At 43.1% G+C, this 18,334-nt stretch overlaps 1 protein-coding gene across 2 annotated transcripts in view; it reads left to right on the top strand.

Annotated features, from left to right (window-relative positions):
- LOC117527672 (serine/threonine-protein kinase/endoribonuclease IRE1-like) overlaps positions 1–18,334 on the top strand; it is an 81,949-nt gene that overhangs the window by 53,643 nt on the left and 9,972 nt on the right. For both annotated transcript variants that reach the window (XM_034190117.1, XM_034190116.1), the window contains exons 10-18: positions 4,081–4,240; positions 7,521–7,636; positions 7,712–7,909; positions 8,003–8,267; positions 8,474–8,564; positions 8,658–8,847; positions 8,994–9,093; positions 9,217–9,416; positions 18,074–18,221. In XM_034190117.1, coding sequence (XP_034046008.1) covers positions 4,081–4,240; positions 7,521–7,636; positions 7,712–7,909; positions 8,003–8,267; positions 8,474–8,564; positions 8,658–8,847; positions 8,994–9,093; positions 9,217–9,416; positions 18,074–18,221 — 1,468 coding nt within the window. The remainder of the gene's footprint in view (positions 1–4,080; positions 4,241–7,520; positions 7,637–7,711; positions 7,910–8,002; positions 8,268–8,473; positions 8,565–8,657; positions 8,848–8,993; positions 9,094–9,216; positions 9,417–18,073; positions 18,222–18,334) is intronic.

The raw sequence follows: 18,334 nt of genomic DNA, 5'->3' as shown, positions 1-18,334 counted from the left end.
AGCCTGCTGGACGGAAACTCAACGCCTGGAACCAAATCAATGGCACAATCATACGGACGGTGGGGGGGAAGGGTGAGCGCCAGATCCTTACTGAACACATCCACAAGGTCATGGTACTCCACCGGCACCGTCCCCAGATTGGGCGGCACTCTGACCTCCTCCTTAGCCTGGGAACCGGGAGGAACCGAGGAACCTAAACATACCTGATGGCAGGTCTCGCTCCACTGAACCACTACCCCGGACGGCCAGTCGATCCGGGGATTGTGTTTTAACATCCAGGGGAACCCTAGAATCATGCGGGAGGTGGCAGGAGTCACAAAAAACTCGATCTCCTCCCGGTGATTTCCTGACACCACCAGAGTTACTGGTGGTGTCTTATGTGTGATTAGAGGGAGTAGGGAGCCATCTAGTGCCCGCACCTGCACAGGCGAGGTAAGCGCCACCAGAGGGAGCCCTACCTCCCTGGCCCATCTGCTGTCTAACAGATTCCCTTCAGAGCCCGTGTCCACCAGTGCTGGGGCCTTCAGGGTTAAATCCTCATAAAGGATTGTCACTGGGAGTCGTGTGGCAATATGGGTGTGTCCTACATGAATGTTTTGGCCCACCCCTAACCCAGTGTCTAGGGGCGGGCGTTGGTGTTTTAACCGCTCGGGGCAGTCCCTTACTTGATGCTCTATTGAGCCACAAACAAAGCACGCTCCGTGGGCCAGCCTCCTCTGTCTATCTGGTGCCCTAAATGTGGCCCTGCTCGTGTCCATAGCTTCGTCAACAGGGGGAGCCGTCACCACACGGAGCGTAGAGGGCGTGGGGAGGGCGGAACTCAGTCGGAACCGGAAGGGAGAGGGACGGCGCGTGCCCGGCCACGCCCTTCGTCTCGTTCCCGACGGCGTTCTTCTAACCGATTGTCTAATCGTATAACGAGATCAATAAGCCCGTCTAAATCCCGCGGTTCGTCCTTGGCCACCAGGAGCTCCTTCAGGACCAATGACAGTCCGTTTACGAAGGCGGCGCGGAGGGCAGTGTTATTCCAGCCGGACCTCGCGGCCGCGATGCGGAAGTCGACTGCATAAGCAGCTGCGCTCCGGCGCCCCTGTCTCATTGACAGCAGCACAGCTGAAGCGGTCTCTCCTCTATTTGGGTGATCGAACACTGTTCTGAACTCCCTCACAAACCCATCATATGTCAGAAGGAGCCGTGAATTTTGCTCCCAGAGCGCTGTAGCCTAAGCGCGTGCCTTGCCGCGAAGCAAATTAATCACATAAGCTATCTTACTAGCATCAGTCGCGTACATGACGGGACGTTGTGCGAAGACGAGCGAACACTGCATAAGAAAGTCCGCGCATGTCTCCACACAACCCCCGTACGGCTCTGGAGGGCTTATGTATGCTTCAGGGGAAGGTGGGAGGGGTCGTTGAACGACCTGTGGAACGTCACTGTTGCGCACAGGATCGACAGGAGGGGGAGCCGCAGCAGCACCCTGAGGGCGCACCTCCACCTGCGCGGCGAGCGCCTCCACCCTGCGGTTAAGGAGGACGTTCTGCTCGGTCATCAGATCCAGCCGAGCCGTAAAAGCGGTGAGGATTCGCTGCAACTCACCGACCATTCCTCCTGCAGACGCCTGTGCGCCCTGCTCTTCCATTGGCCGTTCAACAGCCGGTTGACGCCCCTCGGGGTCCATGACGTTGGCCGAGATATCCTGTTGGGAAAGTGTAGGTACACGGACCCACAACAGGGGGCGCAAATGAACGGACAATGGAGGAGGTCAAATAACAACACTTTACTGTTGTGAATGGGCACAACAAATACAACAGATTACAACAATAGACAAAAGCCAAATCACAAAAGGTGTCGTGTGGGCAGGCTCGAAGATAGGAGACGTCTGTCCAAAGCAGAACCGGAACCACACGATTTCCTCCGCCACCAGACCCCGGGAATACTGGAGCCGCCAAGTCCCGAACTCCCAGGTGGCCACTGCCTCCGCGTGTCGGACCTGGTACTGCTGGCAAGGAACAAAAAACAATTAAATGTGGGCGCGTTTGCACCCAGCAATCCGCACGGCAGGAAAACTACCTCCACCTCTCGTTGGAAAAGGAGTCGCACAAAAGTCACAAAAGATCACTGTCAAACAGTCAGCTGAGTACGTTACCTTCCAGGTAGAACGATATCTCGGCAAAGAGGTGGAGACGTCGTCCTGCTGATGTACCCCTGCCGATCAGATGATTGGTAACAGCTGTTGCAGGTGATGCGTGACAGCTGTCACCCTGGCTGCTCCTGTGAGGCGGCTGCGCCCTCTGGTGCCTGGAGCCCGCACTCCAGACAGGGCGCCCTCTGGTGGTGGGCCAGCAGTACCTCCTCTTCTGGCGGCCCACACAACACTGTCTTTGGATATCGGAGGAAATCGGAGTACCCGGAGGGAGAACATGCACTCCACACAGAAAGGCCACAGGCGGGAATTGAACCCATGACCTTCTCATTGTGAGGCAACAGTGCTAACCACTAAGCCACCGTGCTGCCCTATACGATGTTTATTACATGGAAAATATAAAAACTTAGGGACTGTTTTATCCGGTGACTGCAAATATCTGGTTTATACGACAACAGTTTAGGTGAGTTTTACTGTACATGGGACTGAACAATAAATTTACCTCTCAAAGCTTTGATGATGAAGTCTGCTTCCATCCCACACAGCTGACTTTATTTTCCCAAATTTTTCTTCTGTTCGGATCTGATGGGAATCTGTACATCTTGAAGCCCTTGCTGTGACTGTGAATCCAAATGCTCAACAACCCTCATTTTCAGCAAATAAATAATAGCTGGATTTACATGCAGACACATTAACAGCTAACGTTACTTTGAACCCAAGAAGGCACCATGAGTCACGTGACCGATTTTTTTTCGATTCCTCATGTCGCCACTCTCTCTAATCAAGGCACTCTAGGAAAGAGTGGCTGAGAAAGGAATTATTATTTTATCCCTCTAGGATCTATGGATTCGTAGACCAGCGACAGAATGTCAGAGAGATTTCATTCTACCACTTCCTGAAACTACACAGTGTCACATTTTGTTGCAATCCCCATGGTAGACCATCTTTCATTCCCACCCCATCCTAGAGCTCAGATTAGGTCACATGGGTCTCTCTTGCTCTCTCTCTCACTAAAGATTTAAAGAATTTTCTAAAAATTAATTTCTGTGTACGGGTGATTCTTAGACTATGGACACTTATGTCCTTTGATCATATTGTATGAAAAACAGAAAAAAGGGGAAATTTCACACTTAGTTATCTTTATCTTATAGTTATCTTTACAATGAAAGTGTGTTAAGAACTTTGTTTTAGTAGTCTATGATGACTTTTTCACCTTTTTTCAGCATCATTATATGCAAATATTGCCATTTTATGCTTGTCCCACACCCAGATCTTCAATGATAAAAATGAATGGTAAAGAAATGTTTTTTTTAATGTTTTAAAATATCTCTGAATAAAATATCAGTAAAATAATCAAAACATAATTGGGGTAGTCAATGTCATACAACTGTTGTGATTTTTTTTTAAACAAAATGTAGTTGTCCCATACTATTGCCGTAATTTCCACCACAACACTGTAATGTCCCTTTAAACAGTTTGTATGAAAGATTGTTTGGGTAGTTTCTATGGAGATAAACAGTGACATCAGAGCACATGTATATAGCGCCAAATCACAACAAACAGTTGCCCCAAGGCGCTTTATATTGTAAGGCAATGGTGTGGTGGAAATTACATTTACAAGGCCAATAGTGCCCGTAGTTAAAGAATCACCCGTACATTGTTCTTGACAAATATTTGTCATGTTTTCTAAAAACTGAGATTTTTCATTTCCCAATGCTTTGAAGTTAAGCATGTGAGCCTGTGTGCCTTCATTCTGTTCCAGTGGTTTTATCTTGCCCCATCTCTGGTCACTTTGCCCCACTGGTTCATCTCTTTGAAATACATGTTTACTTTTCCCAGAGTGTATTTGGTTGTTTTGCTTATGCAATCATACACTGAGAGTATTGTGCCCTTCATTCGAGTTTGATCCAAGTGTAGATGTTTGTGTACATTTGCAGCCTCGTGGCAGCACCTTCCCCATGTTAGAGGGTCCTGACAGCCAGGAGACTGAAGAGGACAATGGGTGCTTCATCACACCGAGCACTAATGTAAAGTTTAACGCAGTGCTCCGCGAGCGGCATCACATCAATTTCATGAGGAACTACCTGCTTATCATAGGTACACACACAAAAAAAAGTCTAAACTAGTCTAAACTTTCATATGTTAAGGCTTACAAAGTCATTTCCAAAATAGAATAATGTCATAATTTCCAGGAACATTTGATAGACTTGTTATTGCATCATGAAGTCTACAAGTTGATAGACTGCTGCTGGAATAGATAGTGTGCAGGTGACGCCATGGATCACGTGATATGTGGTCACACAGCCATACTGGATGGCAACTTCCGCATTGCATGAACGGCAAATGTGCTCTTTTGTTTTATTTGTGACAAATTATACCAACATGGTGTTTCATTGCTGTGCATATGATTACAGGAGGCGTCAAAAGAAGGGCTCCGTGATACTTTTTAAAATCGTTTTCCGGCCTGATATAAGAGCGTGGGAAATGTGACAGTTGTAAAGTTCTCCGTCACATCTTTAGATTCAGATTCAGACAACTTTATTGATCCCTAAAAGAGCAATTCGTTTCACACCTAGTTACCTCAGACAAAAATACAGCAATTAATCCACAATTATTACTAGTTGAACGTAATAATGGCACACATCAGAATTAAAACAACCGCATGTACATTTGATTGTTTATGTATGCTAAACTTTGAAACAGTCTGTCATCCGAATTGAGGAAATGTGAGTGTGGGGAGCCGCAGCAGCACGTGGCCGCGCAGCCAAGCTTTGGGGGGAAACGGGGAGCTGCCGCAGCTAAAGCAGCACTGCCCCCAAAGGGGGAAGGGAGTTGCATGAGCAGGGGCGGGGAGGGGGGTGGGGGTGGGCACAGAAACACACAGAAGGAGAGGAGAGGAGAAGGAGATGCGGCTGTCCTCGCCAGAGTCCCGAAGCTTTATGCAATTTCTGGATTCATTTGGCCCTCAATGAGGTAAAGTGTACAATTTCCTCCCATGAACTGCGGGGTCATTTGACTTTGTAGTTTTTGACTACTTAACCACTTGTTGTGAAGTTGGTCATATTGTGGACTTTTCTGCCAAATGTAGTTGATCCATAATCGAAATATAATCAGTATGCGTACTGCAAAAGCTATTTAAACATGTCGTGAAGAGGAAGGAGTGAAACCATAAAGTAAATCACGCCCTTTTGCGATGTTCGATGCAGACTGTGGGTCCCAGGTCTGAGCAGAGTTTGAAAAAAAAAAATAAACATCTGGGCTTTTAATAAAGGAAATACAGTATCCGCTTTCCTTGAATTGGCGAGTGTCAGTGCTGAATTTCATTTCGTACCTCTGTTACTGCGCACGTCCAGACTGCTCTGTCCGGTACATACGAGGGGTTTTTAATGGAAATGCATTGCAGTTGGACAGGACGTTTTGTCCCGATGTGAGTGAATATCCGTTATAAAAATCTGTTATATAAGGTGTTTATTACATGGAAAACCATATTAAAAACACTGGGACTTTTAACCAGTGCGTGTGAGTTTATACAGGCGAGTTTTACTACTCGGGCTTATATTACAGAGATGTCATCAACAGTAACCCGACTGATGACCACATTCTGCACCCATCCAGCTGCGAAGAAGCTGTAGGCATGCAAACGTTTATATGGCTGCAGGGCTTCTCCTGTGTAGGGTGATGTGTGTTGATAAAGTAGTTGAAAATGACATATGGATATCGCACATCTGGCTTCGCAAATCGATAAATCGATAAAACTGGTGAACTTCTCGAGGGAAATATTGTAGGGATCCATGTTGATTTTCTGTATTTTCTATAACTACCTCTTCTGACGTTCAGGATAGCGTGCTTTAGCTATATCGGACAAATTAGCTTGGCTGTCCACCAACGATCCAGTATCGGCCACGCTGTATATACACAGAGTTGGCCACTTTGGACACAAAACCACGTGATGCTTGTGACATCATTGCACACTATGTCTTGTTGTATCGTGTGGACACTACCCTGTGCTTGAGGATGGACTACTGTATAAGTTTGACAAAGTTAATGTTTCCTCATCATTTCATACTAAATTCTCCAAAATTTGAAACGTGAGCTTTTGGTTGCACAGGTATAGGTAGTTGTGTCAAGAATGATAAAGTTCTCACTGTAGTTTATGTTCTTTTATTGTTCTATGAGTTTAAGTCTATATCGCCAACAACTGCTGGTCATATAATTAGAATATCATGAAAAAGCTGATTTTATTTCAGTAATTCCATTCAAAAAGTGAAACTTATATATTTATTAATTACACACAGACTGATATATTTCAAAAGTTTATTTCATTTAATTTTGATGATTATAACTGACAACTAATGAAAACCCCAAATTCAGTATCTCAGAAAATTAGAATATTAATTAAGACCAATACAAAAAAGAATTTTTAGAAATGTTGGCCAACTGAAAAGTATGAGCATGTACAGCACTCAATACGTAGTTGGGGCTCCTTTGGCCTGAATTCCTGCAGCAATGCGGTGTGGAATGGAGTCGTCTGTGGCACTGCTCAGGTGGTATGAGAGCCCAGGTTGCTCTGATAGTGGCCTTCAGCTCTTCTGCATTGTTGGGTCTGGCGTGTGGCATCTTCCTCTTCACAATACCCCAGAGATTTTCTATGGGGTTAAGGTCAGGCAAGTTTGCTGGCCAGTTAAGAACAGGGATACAGTGGTCCTTAAACCAGGTACTGGTAGCTTTAGCACTGTGTGCAGGTGCCAAGTCCTGTTAGAAAATTAAATCTGCATCTCCATGAAGTTGGTCAGCAGCAGGAAGCATGAAGTGCTCTACAACTTCCTGGTAGGCGGTTGTGTGGACCTTGGACCTCAAAAAACACAGTGGGCCAACACCAGCAGATGACATGGCACCCCAAACCATCACTGACTGTGGAAACTTTACACTGGACCTCAAGCAACGTGGAGGGAACATAACTTTGGACCACTCAGCAGCAGTCCAGTCCTTTTTGTCTTTAGCCCATGCAAGACATCAAGACAGCAGTCTTCCCCATGATTCTGTAGCCTACAGAACTAGACTGAGACCAGTTAAAGGCCTTTGCAGGTGTTTTGAGTTAATTAGCTGATTAGAGTGAGCCACCAGGTGTCTTCAATATTGAAACTTTTCACAATATTCTAATTTTCTGAGATACTGAATTTGTATGTTCACTGATGCTTCTTCATATTTTTGCTGAAAATACAATAAACATATTTGTCCTGTAATTTCAATTTTACTTCATGGATAAACATTAATTGCCCGTCTGTTGTCATGTCTAATCATGCCCACCAAGATGATCATAGGTTTGCCTGTTGTCGTGTTTGTTTGTTCTTTTAATTATGCCTGAGTTCATTTTCAGGTCATCATGAGACCCCACCTGAAGCTCACACCAAAATCTTGGAGAAGTTCCCTGACTGTTTTCCTCGTAATCACGGCAACGTCATCCCTCCTACGACTGATAAGAAAGTAGAGGAGGTCTGTCTCATTATCTGAGCCATAAAATACTCTTTCATAGATCACATTGCTCACTGCTTTGCCTCCTTATTACAGAAGGTGAATGACAGTGGCGGTATGGATGATAGTGCCCCTTCTCCTGTGCCTGGAACATCGATCCAGGAACCTGGGGTTGGTGGTCGCCCTTTGCGTCCAGAGGCTCCTGTGGACTCTATGCTGAAAGACATGGCTACCATTATTTTCTCCACCTTCCTCCTGGCTGGCTGGGTGGCCTTTGTAATTATTTACCCTAAGGCAAGTCAACATCACCACCTAGTGGTGTGTTGAAGTGACACCAGGTTTGTATGTTTTTGGAAGATTTAGAGGTTTTGTTGTTTCCTACTATAGAGTGTGCGCAAGCAGCAACTATTGCAGCACCAGGAGTTCCAGAGGCAGATGGAGGAGAAGTTGGAGCTCCTCCAGAGGCAGCAGCCCTTCCCATCTACAGACGTGAGCCTGGGCTTGGCCCAAGAGAGTGACTACTTAGAAGTTGCCCGAAATCGTCTTGATTGCTCAGACCACAGCAGTCCTAATGTCACCCCACGTGCCTCCAACCACTCCAACCTGTCGTTGTCTGAGTTGGTGAGCTCTACCAATGAGCACGAAGACAGAGGTAAAAAAAACAAACAAAAAAAACTTGCATTGCTTCTTGGATGATACATGAGCTACTAAATCAACAGCATTACCACGGTTACCTTTTCCAACCCATTACAGTAATTCATTTAGTAAACTAGCTTGTATTATAAGTCACCACAAATGTCTGAAATGCAGTGATATTGATAGTATATCATGCTGATGTGAATTAATTTCTCATATCAGATGAAGAATCTGCTGTTGTCAGAGTGGGAAACATAATGTTCCATCCCAAAGAGGTTTTAGGTCACGGTGCTGAGGGCACCATTGTGTACAGGTAAGGCTGATGATTTTCATGTAATGGGTAATGAAGTAGTCACGCTGTATGTAAGATGTAACATCCAAGCACTTTTATTTCTGCTGCTGTAAGGGGTCAGTTTGACAACCGCCGAGTGGCTGTGAAGCGAATTCTCCCAGAATGCTTCAGCTTTGCAGACAGAGAAGTTCAGCTGTTGAGGGAGTCAGATGAACACCCAAATGTCATACGTTACTTCTGCACTGAGAGGGACCGTCAGTTCCAATACATCGCCATCGAGCTGTGTGCCGCAACTCTTCAGGAGGTAATTACTGGTTTAATGGTTACCTAACGGCAAAGCTACTGTCCTATTTTTGCCTATCTGGTGGGGGTGTAAACAACCTGGAAGCTAGTATACAACAGTTATTGTACTTGAATAAGCAGAGTCTGAGTTGTCATGTCTGTCTTCAGTATGTGGAGAGGAAGGATTTTGACCGTCATGGATTAGAGCCTGTAATGCTCCTTCAGCAGGCCATGTCAGGGCTGGCCCATCTGCACTCACTGAACATAGGTATCTGTTACTTAAAACAGTCCATTCTCATTATTCTTTATTCAATGTTATTGCCATTATGTGTGCAGTTGAAGTAAATCATCTTGGCTTGTTTTTCTTCTTACCCTCCTGCTTGGTCTCCAGTCCACAGAGATCTAAAACCCCACAACATCTTGGTGTCCATGCCCAATGCTCATGGTCGGGTGCAGGCCATGATCTCTGACTTTGGCTTGTGTAAGAAGCTAGGAGTGGGCCGCAACAGTTTCAGTAGAAGGTCTGGTGTGCCAGGCACTGAGGGCTGGATCGCCCCCGAGGTCCTCAGTGAGGACTGCAAAGACAACCCGGTGAGGTTTTTTTTTTTTTTTTTTTTTTTTTTTTTATTTATTTTTTTAGTTTAGTTTTAAGAAAGGGCCTTCACAGATACAGACTGTAAAATCCTAAATATCAGATGAGATCATTGGCAATTAAGTCGTGGCCCTCTAGGGTTGGGTATTGAGAACTGGTTCTTTTCGAGAATCGTTAAGAAATGATTCGATTCACTGACATCAATAGCCTTTTTGCTTCAGTTAACGATTCCCTTATCGGTCCTTCAGAGCGGCCGTTGTTTTTGAGGGTGTTTGTCAGGAAAATGATCATTTCTCTATGTTGATTACAGACCCTGCAGCGGGTCTGTAATCAACCACTTCTGTAACGGCTCCGCTTTGAAGCTTGAAGTAACGAAGCAGTCTTCTGACCCGCTGTTTTGGTGGTTCTTTGCTTCGCAGCTTTTCAGAAGCAGCAAGTCTGCTTCTTAACCCCTCTCAAAGCCATTTAAATATGTCAATCGTGAGTCACTTTTGTGTGTATTAAGTCACTAACTGGGACACTAGTCTTGTTGCGGGCAAGAAACGAGAATTGTCCTTCGTTCCATTCACACAGCTCCAACCACTGCGCCGCTCTCTGCTGAGTCAAGTTAGAGTCCAGTCGGAATTAATAACTTCAAAGCGAATCAGCATTTTAAATGAAATGACACCTCTTTCCAAATGCGGTAATACGAGCAATAAACTACAATTGACCAAAATGTTTTTTTTGCTGCCAAAATGATCCTCTGTTTTTAATGAATTGCATTGATGCTCATGTGCAGCGCAGCCGGCTGTAAGAGCTCAGCTCGGAGCTATGGAGTTACATCTGTGCCATTAATGTCTGAAAAGAAATGCTTTTGACAAAAACCACAGATTTTGTTTATTTCTATTTATATCCAGAGATCAAGGATGTACCATGTAGATTTTATTTAAGTCCAGAGATCAAGGATCCAGTGACCAATTTCATATTTATTTACTTTAAGACTCAAGATTTAAAGCTTTTATTGTCATATGCACAGTAAAGAAACATGTTTCCCTGTGCAATGAAATTCTTACTTTGCTGCCCACACTGGATGCCCAAATATATATATATAAATAACTAAGTATAAAATATCTAAATATAAGTGGAGGGAAAAAATGAAATAACATAAAATAAGCATGCTGGTAAGAACAACAGAATATAACAAGCAATGTAATAAAAATGTAATAATGTAATAAAAAGAAATATACACTGTAAGAAGGGAAATATAAAATATGCTTGTGTAATGGCCTACATGATATGTACATGATCAATCAACTCAATCAATCAACTTTTTTTTTATATAGCGCCAAATCACAACAAACAGTTGCCCCAAGGCGCTTTATATTGTAAGGCAAGGCCATACAATAATATGAAAAACCCCAACGGTCAAACGACCCCCTGTGAGCAAGCACTTGGCAAACAGTGGAAAGGAAAAACTCCCTCTTAACAGGAAGAAACCTCCAGACAGAACCAGGCTCAGGGAGGGGCAGTCTTCTGCTGGGACTGGTTGGGGCTGAGGGAAAGAACCAGGAAAAAGACATGCTGTGGAGGGGGCAGAGATCGATCACTAATGATTAAATGCGGAGTGATGCATACAGAGCAAAAAGAGAAAGAAACAGTGCATCATGGGAACCCCCCCACAGTCTACGTCTAAAGCAGCATAACCAAGGGATAGTCCAGGGTCACCCGATCCAGCCCTAACTATAAGCCTTAGCGAAAAGGAAAGTTTTAAGCCTAATCTTAAAAGTAGAGAGGGTATCTGTCTCCCTGATCTGAATTGGGAGCTGGTTCCACAGGAGAGGAGCCTGAAAGCTGAAGGCTCTGCCTCCCATTCTACTCTTACAAACCCTAGGAACTACAAGTAAGCCTGCAGTCTGAGAGCGAAGCGCTCTATTAGGGTGATATGGTACTACGAGGTCCCTAAGATAAGATGGGACCTGATTATTCAAAACCTTATAAGTAAGAAGAAGAATTTTAAATTCTATTCTAGAATTAACAGGAAGCCAATGAAGAGAGGCCAACACGGGTGAGATATGCTCTCTCCTGCTAGTCCCCGTCAGTACTCCAGCTGCAGCATTTTGAATTAACTGAAGGCTTTTTAGGGAACTTTTAGGACAACCTGATAATAAAGAATTACAATAGTCCAGCCTAGAGGAATAAATGCATGAATTAGTTTTTTCAGCATCACTCTGAGACAAGACCTTTCTGATTTTAGAGATATTGCGGTAAATGCAAAAAGGCAGTCCTACATATTTGTTTAATATGCGCTTTGAATGACATATCCTGATCAAAAATGACTCCAAGATTTCTCACAGTATTACTAGAGGTCAGGGAAATGCCATCCAGAGTAAAGATCTGGTTAGACACCATGCTTCTAAGATTTGTGGGGCCAAGTACAATAACTTCAGTTTTATCTGAGTTAAAAGCAGGAAATTAGAGGTCATCCATGTCTTTATGTCTGTAAGACAATCCTGCAGTTTAGCTAATTGGTGTGTGTCCTCTGGCTTCATGGATAGATAAAGCTGGGTATCATCTGCGTAACAATGAAAATTTAAGCAATACCGTCTAATAATACTGCCTAAGGGAAGCATGTATAAGTGAATAAAATTGGTCCTAGCACAGAACCTTGTGGAACTCCATAATTAACTTTAGTCTGTGAAGAAGATTCCCATTTACATGAACAAACTGTAATCTATTAGACAAATATGATTCAAACCACCGCAGCGCAGTGCCTTTAATACCTATGACATGCTCTAATCTCTGTAATAAAATTTTATGGTCAACAGTATCAAAAGCAGCACTGAGGTCCAACAGAACAAGCACAGAGATAAGTCCACTGTCCGAAGCCATAAGAAGATCATTTGTAACCTTCACTAATGCTGTTTCTGTACTATGATGAATTCTAAAACCTGACTGAACCTCTTCAAATAGACCATTCCTCTGCAGGTGATCAGTTAGCTGTTTACAACTACCCTCTCAAGAATCTTTTGAGAGAAAAGGAAGGTTGGAGATTGGCCTATAATTAGCTAAAATAGCTGGGTCAAGTGATGGCTTTTTAAGTAATGGTTTATTTACTGCCACCTTAAAAGCCTGTGGTACATAGCCAACTAACAAAGATAAGTTGATCATATTTAAGATTGAAGCATTAAATAATGGTAGGACTTCCTTAAGCAGCCTGGCAGGAATGGGGTCTAATAAACATGTTGATGGTTTGGATGAAGTACTAATGAAAATAACTCAGACAGAACAATCGGAGAGGAAAGAGTCTAACCAAATACCGGCATCACTGAAAGCAGCCAAAGATACGATACATCTTTGGGATGGTTATGAGTAATTTTTTCTCTAATAGTCAAAATTTTGTTAGCAAAGAAAGTCATGAAGTCATTACTAGTTAAAGTTAATGGAATACTCAGCTCAATAGAGCTCTGACTCTTTGTCAGCCTGGCTACAGTGCTGAAAAGAAACCTGAGGTTGTTCTTATTTTCTTCAATTAGTGATGAGTAGAAAGATGTCCTAGCTTTACGGAGGGCTTTTTTATTAGAGCAACAACTCTTTTTCCAGGCTAAGTGAAGATCTTCTAAATTAGTGAGACGCCATTTCCTCTCCAACTTACGGGTTATCTGCTTTAAGCTACGAGTTTGTGAGTTATACCACGGAGTCAGACACTTCTGATTTAAAGCTCTCTTTTTCAGAGGAGCTACAGCATCCAAAGTTGTCTTCAATGAGGATGTAAAACTATTGACGGAGATACTCTAACTCTCTTACAGAGTTTAGGTAGCTACTCTGCTCTGTGTTTGGTATATGACAATAGAGAACATAAAGAAGGAATCATATCCGTAAACCTAGTTACAGCGCTTTCTGAAAGACTTCTAGTGTAATGAAACTTATTCCCCACTGCAGGGTAGTCCATCAGGGTTAAATGTAAATGTTATTAAAAATGATCAGACAGAAGGGAGGTTTTCAGGGAATACTGTAGTCTTCTATTCCATACCATAAGTCAAAACAAGATCTAAGATATGATTAAAGTGGTGGGTGGACTCATTACTTTTTGAGCCAAGCCAATAGAGTCTAATAATAGATTAAATGCAGTGTTGAGGCTGTCATTCCTCAGCATCTGTGTGGATGTTAAATCGCCCACTATAAGTATCTTATCTGAGCTAAGCACTAAGTCAGAAAGAAGGTCTGAAAATTCACAGAGAACTCACAGTAACGACCAGGTGGACGATAGCTAATAACAAATAAAACTGGTTTTTGGGACTTCCAATTTGGATGGAAAAGACTAAGAGACAAGCTTTCAAATGAATTAAAGCTCTGTCTAGGTTTTTGATTAATTAATAAGCTTGGAATGGAAGATTGCTGCTAATCCTCCGCCCCCGGCCCGTGCTACGAGCATTCTGACAGTAGTGTGACATCGGGGGTGTTGACTCATTTAAACTAACATATTCATCCTGCTGTAACCAGGTTTCTGTTAGGCAGAATAAATCAATACGTGATCAATTATTATATCATTTACCAACAGGGACTTAGAAGAGAGAGACCTAATGTTTAATAGACCACATTTAACTGTTTAGTCTGTGGTGCAGTTGAAGGTGCTATATTATTTTTTCTTTTTGAATTTTTTTGCTTAAATAGATTTTTGCTGGTTATTGGTGGTCTGGAAGCAGGCACCCGTCTCTACGGGGATGGGGTACTGAGGGGATGGCAGGGGGAGAGAAGCTGCAGAAAGGTGTATAAGACCACAGCTCTGCCTCCTGGTCCCAACGCTAGACAGTCACAGTTTGGAGGATCCAAGAAAATGGCCAGATTTCTAGAAATGAGAGCTGCTCCATCTAAAGTGGGATGGATGCCGTCTCTCCTAACAAGACCAGGTTTTTCCCCAGAAGGCTTTGCCAATTATCAATGAAGCCCACCTCATTTTTTGGACACCACTCAGACAGCCAGCAATTCAAGGAGAACATGCGGCTAAACATGTCACTCCCGGTCCGATTGGGGAGGGGCCCAGAGAAAACAACAGAGTCCGACATTGTTTTGCAAAGTTACACACCGATTTAATGTTAATTTTAGTGACCTCCGATTAGCGTAACCGAGTGTCATTACTGCGACGTGAATTACAATCTTACCAATTTACGCTTAGCCTTAGCCAGCAATTTCAAATTTCCTTCAATGTCGCCTGCTCTGGCCCCCGGAAGACAATTGACAATGGTTGCTGGTGTCGCTAACTTCACATTTCTCAAAACAGAGTCGCCAATAACCAGAGTTTGATCCTCGGCGAGTGTGTCGTCGAGTGGGGAAAAACGGTTAGAAATGTGAAGGGGTTGACGGTGTACACGGGGCTTCTGTTTAGGGCTACGCTTCCTCCTCACAGTCACCCAGTCAGCCTGCTTTCCCGACTGCCCGGGATCTGCCAGGAGGGAACTAACGGTGGCTAAGCCACCTTGGTCCGCACCGACTACAGGGCCTGGCTAGCTGGTAGAATTTTCCACGGTGCGGAGCCGAGTCTCCAATTCGCCCAGCCTGGCCTCCAAGCTACGAATAAGCTGCACTTATTACAAGTACCGTTACTGCTAAAGGAAGCCGAGGAACAACTAAACATTTCACAACCAGAGCAGAAAAGTGCGGGAGAGACAGGAGAAGCCGCCATGCTAAATCGGCTAAAAGCTAGTAGCTACGCAACCTAGTGGATTCCTAAAAAACACGCAAAGTGAATAATGTGTAAATAATTTAGAGGTGATTCAGCAGAAGGAGTGCTTTAGTTAAGGCACCAGACAGGCCATGAAGCAGCACAAGTAACGCACGGCAACAGCGAACGCACGACAACGGTGCAAAAATAAAATAAAAAATCCACTAGACAGGCTGTGGAGCAGCACAGGTAACGCACGACAATTGGCGGCAAAAAAATAAAATAAAAATCCACTAGACAGGCTGTGGAGCAGCACAGGTAACGCACGACAATGGCGGCAAAAAATAAATAAAAAATCCACTAGAACAGGCTGTGGAGCAGCACAGGAACGCACGACAACGGTGGCAAAAAATAAATAAAAATCCACTAGACAGGCTGTGGAGCGCACAGGTAACGCACGACAACGGTGGTAAAAAATAAAAATAAAAATCCACTAGACAGGCTGTGGAGCAGCACAGGTAACGCACGACACGGTGGTAAAAATAAAATAAAAATCCACTGAGACAGGCTGTGGAGCAGCACAGGTAACGCACGACAACAGTGGTAAAAAATAAAATAAAAATCCACTAGACAGGCTGCGGAGCAGCACAGGTAACGCACGACAACGGTGGTAAAAAAATAAAAAAGATAGTGAATGTTGCACACTGTTGACATAGAAAACCTGTAAAGCCTACTTTTAATACACAGAAAATTCACAAGAGGTATCGATAAGGAAATTGATAAGGAATTGGATCGATAAGTGGAATCGATAATGGCATTGATAACGATCAAATCTCATCAATACCCATCCCTATGGCCCACTAAAGATATCAGAGGATCTTACACCGAAAAGTTTTGTCGGCTTCCCTAATAACTGTCTACAGGAATTTAGATCTCATATAAGAAAAAGCTCTATCAGAGATAAAAATTGGAAGGTATAAAACATTGTAGTGATGCTTGTGAGAAGACTTCAGTGCACATAATGTTGTTTTTTTTTTTTTTAGGGACAGTAACTTGGAGCCTCTTTCACACATGACCCCAAGAGATAACCTATTTCATGCAACACACACCCACAAAGCATAGGAACCGCTGCGTAATTTTAACAGATAACACAGTAAATCACAATTATTTACAGCCAGCCAGAGTCCCAGTGCTGCAGGGTCCCATGTCAGAATGAACTTCTCCTCTGACTGCTGCAATATTTAATCTTCAGCTCACAAGCTAATGTAAAGGACACCCATTTAGAAAATGTTTTTCACATATTTGCTTGATGTTATAAAATTTCAAAGTTATGCACTAAGGGGCAGATGAGTGCCAACTGGCTGATGGCACTCATCTTCCTCCAGCTTCACTGACATATTTGACCAGACCTGGTCAGTGTACGGCCCTCAGGGCACATCCGGCCCTTTGGCCATCTCTGACTGGTCTGTGTGAAATCATTTAGAAATTAGAAATTAAACATGAATACGTTTACACATCATCCATGAAATACAACTGTGTTGTTTTTTGAAGGCGTCTTTCATTCTCAGTTTAGGTATATTGTGCGTGTGTACAACTTTACTGTTTCAGTTTACTATTCAAGGACATGATCGCAAGAGGGTTTCTTGAAAAAGGTAGTGTGAAAAGCTTACGATTAGGTGGTAAAATAAATTTAGTCAGAAGATTTTTTGTTTATTTATTTATTTTTGCTTTAAATCCCTGCTGTTTATGAGCAATGCATTAGCTGTTAGCCCCCCCAAAATCAGATCATGCTGATATAAGAAAGAATTATGCAGAATTTGTATTTTTTTTTTAATAAAACTTGGACTACTGCGCATTTATTTACTGAAGTCAAAAGTAAAACTGTGTGTTTAGTTAGTGGAGAACAGATTGCTGTGTTTAAAGAATACAATTTGATTTGCCATTATGAGACTAAATGTGCAAGTAAATACAAAAACCTGATTGCTGATGAGCTTGCCTGGACATGTGAAGCTCTGCACATCCAGGGATGCAGTGGCCAAGACCATCTTTCTAATATCCTACAAAAATCACAAAAAAACAGTAAGTCTCTGGGGAAAAAGCATTCAAGAACGTGCCCCCCTCCCGCCAAAACGTAATGAAAAAGATCGAGCTCATCATGGGGAATGAGAACTTCAGCTGCAAAACAGAGCGGACAATTTCAAACTTTTCCCGTTGGCTCTGGACAAGAGCTATGATGTGTGCGAGTGTGACACAGCCCAGTGTAAATGCAAACTCGGCCTGAAATTGGACGGATCAGAATGCATTACAACTGATCGTTCTCCAAATCTGACAAGCAAAAACGTTGAACTTTTGAAGTGAATGCAAGTTAAAACAATTAAAATGACCCCAGAACTGAAATGGATATTTTCTGTTGTATTATATATACATCAGAGTGTGTTGTGATGTCAGTGTACTTATTCAGGCCCGCCCAACAGAGACAAAATCGCTCACTGAATAATAATAAAGTGAAATGTAAGAATGGCAAATTAAGTGGTTAGACTAAAAGCAGAATGTAATAGCATTTTGTATGAAGCTGATTGAATGCTGATCTTTGAGAAATGGTTTGTTTTCTATTGTTTTTGGGAATTTTGATAGAATTAATTATATAATGTTGGTGTGTTTACTAAGCCTGTTTTTCATTGCTTAATCATAATCACAACTTTTTAAAACAATACAATTGACTGCTTTTTATAAAGAGATAAAATGAATATGAGCAGAATTGAGTTCAGTTTCTTGGTCCGGCCCGCCACAGTATTTTCTGTTACTCACGTGGCTCAGTGGGAAAACTAATTGCCCACCACTGTATTTTACACTGTGGCTGCATGATGACATCATCATGGACAGAGTCAAAATGTTTTACAAAATTTTATGCCATTTTTGTTTTAATTCTTATCTTTTTATTTCTTCACTTCTAATTGTTTTATTGAAGCTGTTAAATTTTGGTGTTATCTATCAACGTGTGCATGTGTTTCTCTGCAGACATGTGCGGTGGATATCTTCTCGGCTGGTTGCGTATTTTATTACGTGGTGTCGCAGGGCAGTCACCCCTTTGGCAAATCTCTGCAGAGACAAGCAAACATCCTGCTCGGGGCGTACAGTCTGGACTATCTGCAAACTGACAAACACGGTGAGGAATAACATGAACTATTGTTAGTAATGTGCCGGTTTAATGCTGATCATTAAGGGCCCTGTCCCACTGGCGTTTAGGAGGATTTGCGGATGGAATGCGCACAAAAGTGA

This window comes from Thalassophryne amazonica, chromosome 16 (assembly GCF_902500255.1).
Source record: "Thalassophryne amazonica chromosome 16, fThaAma1.1, whole genome shotgun sequence".
Classification (NCBI taxonomy): domain Eukaryota; kingdom Metazoa; phylum Chordata; class Actinopteri; order Batrachoidiformes; family Batrachoididae; genus Thalassophryne; species Thalassophryne amazonica.
Note: the sequence above shows the minus strand (reverse complement) of the source record. Positions and strands in the feature narration are given on the sequence as shown.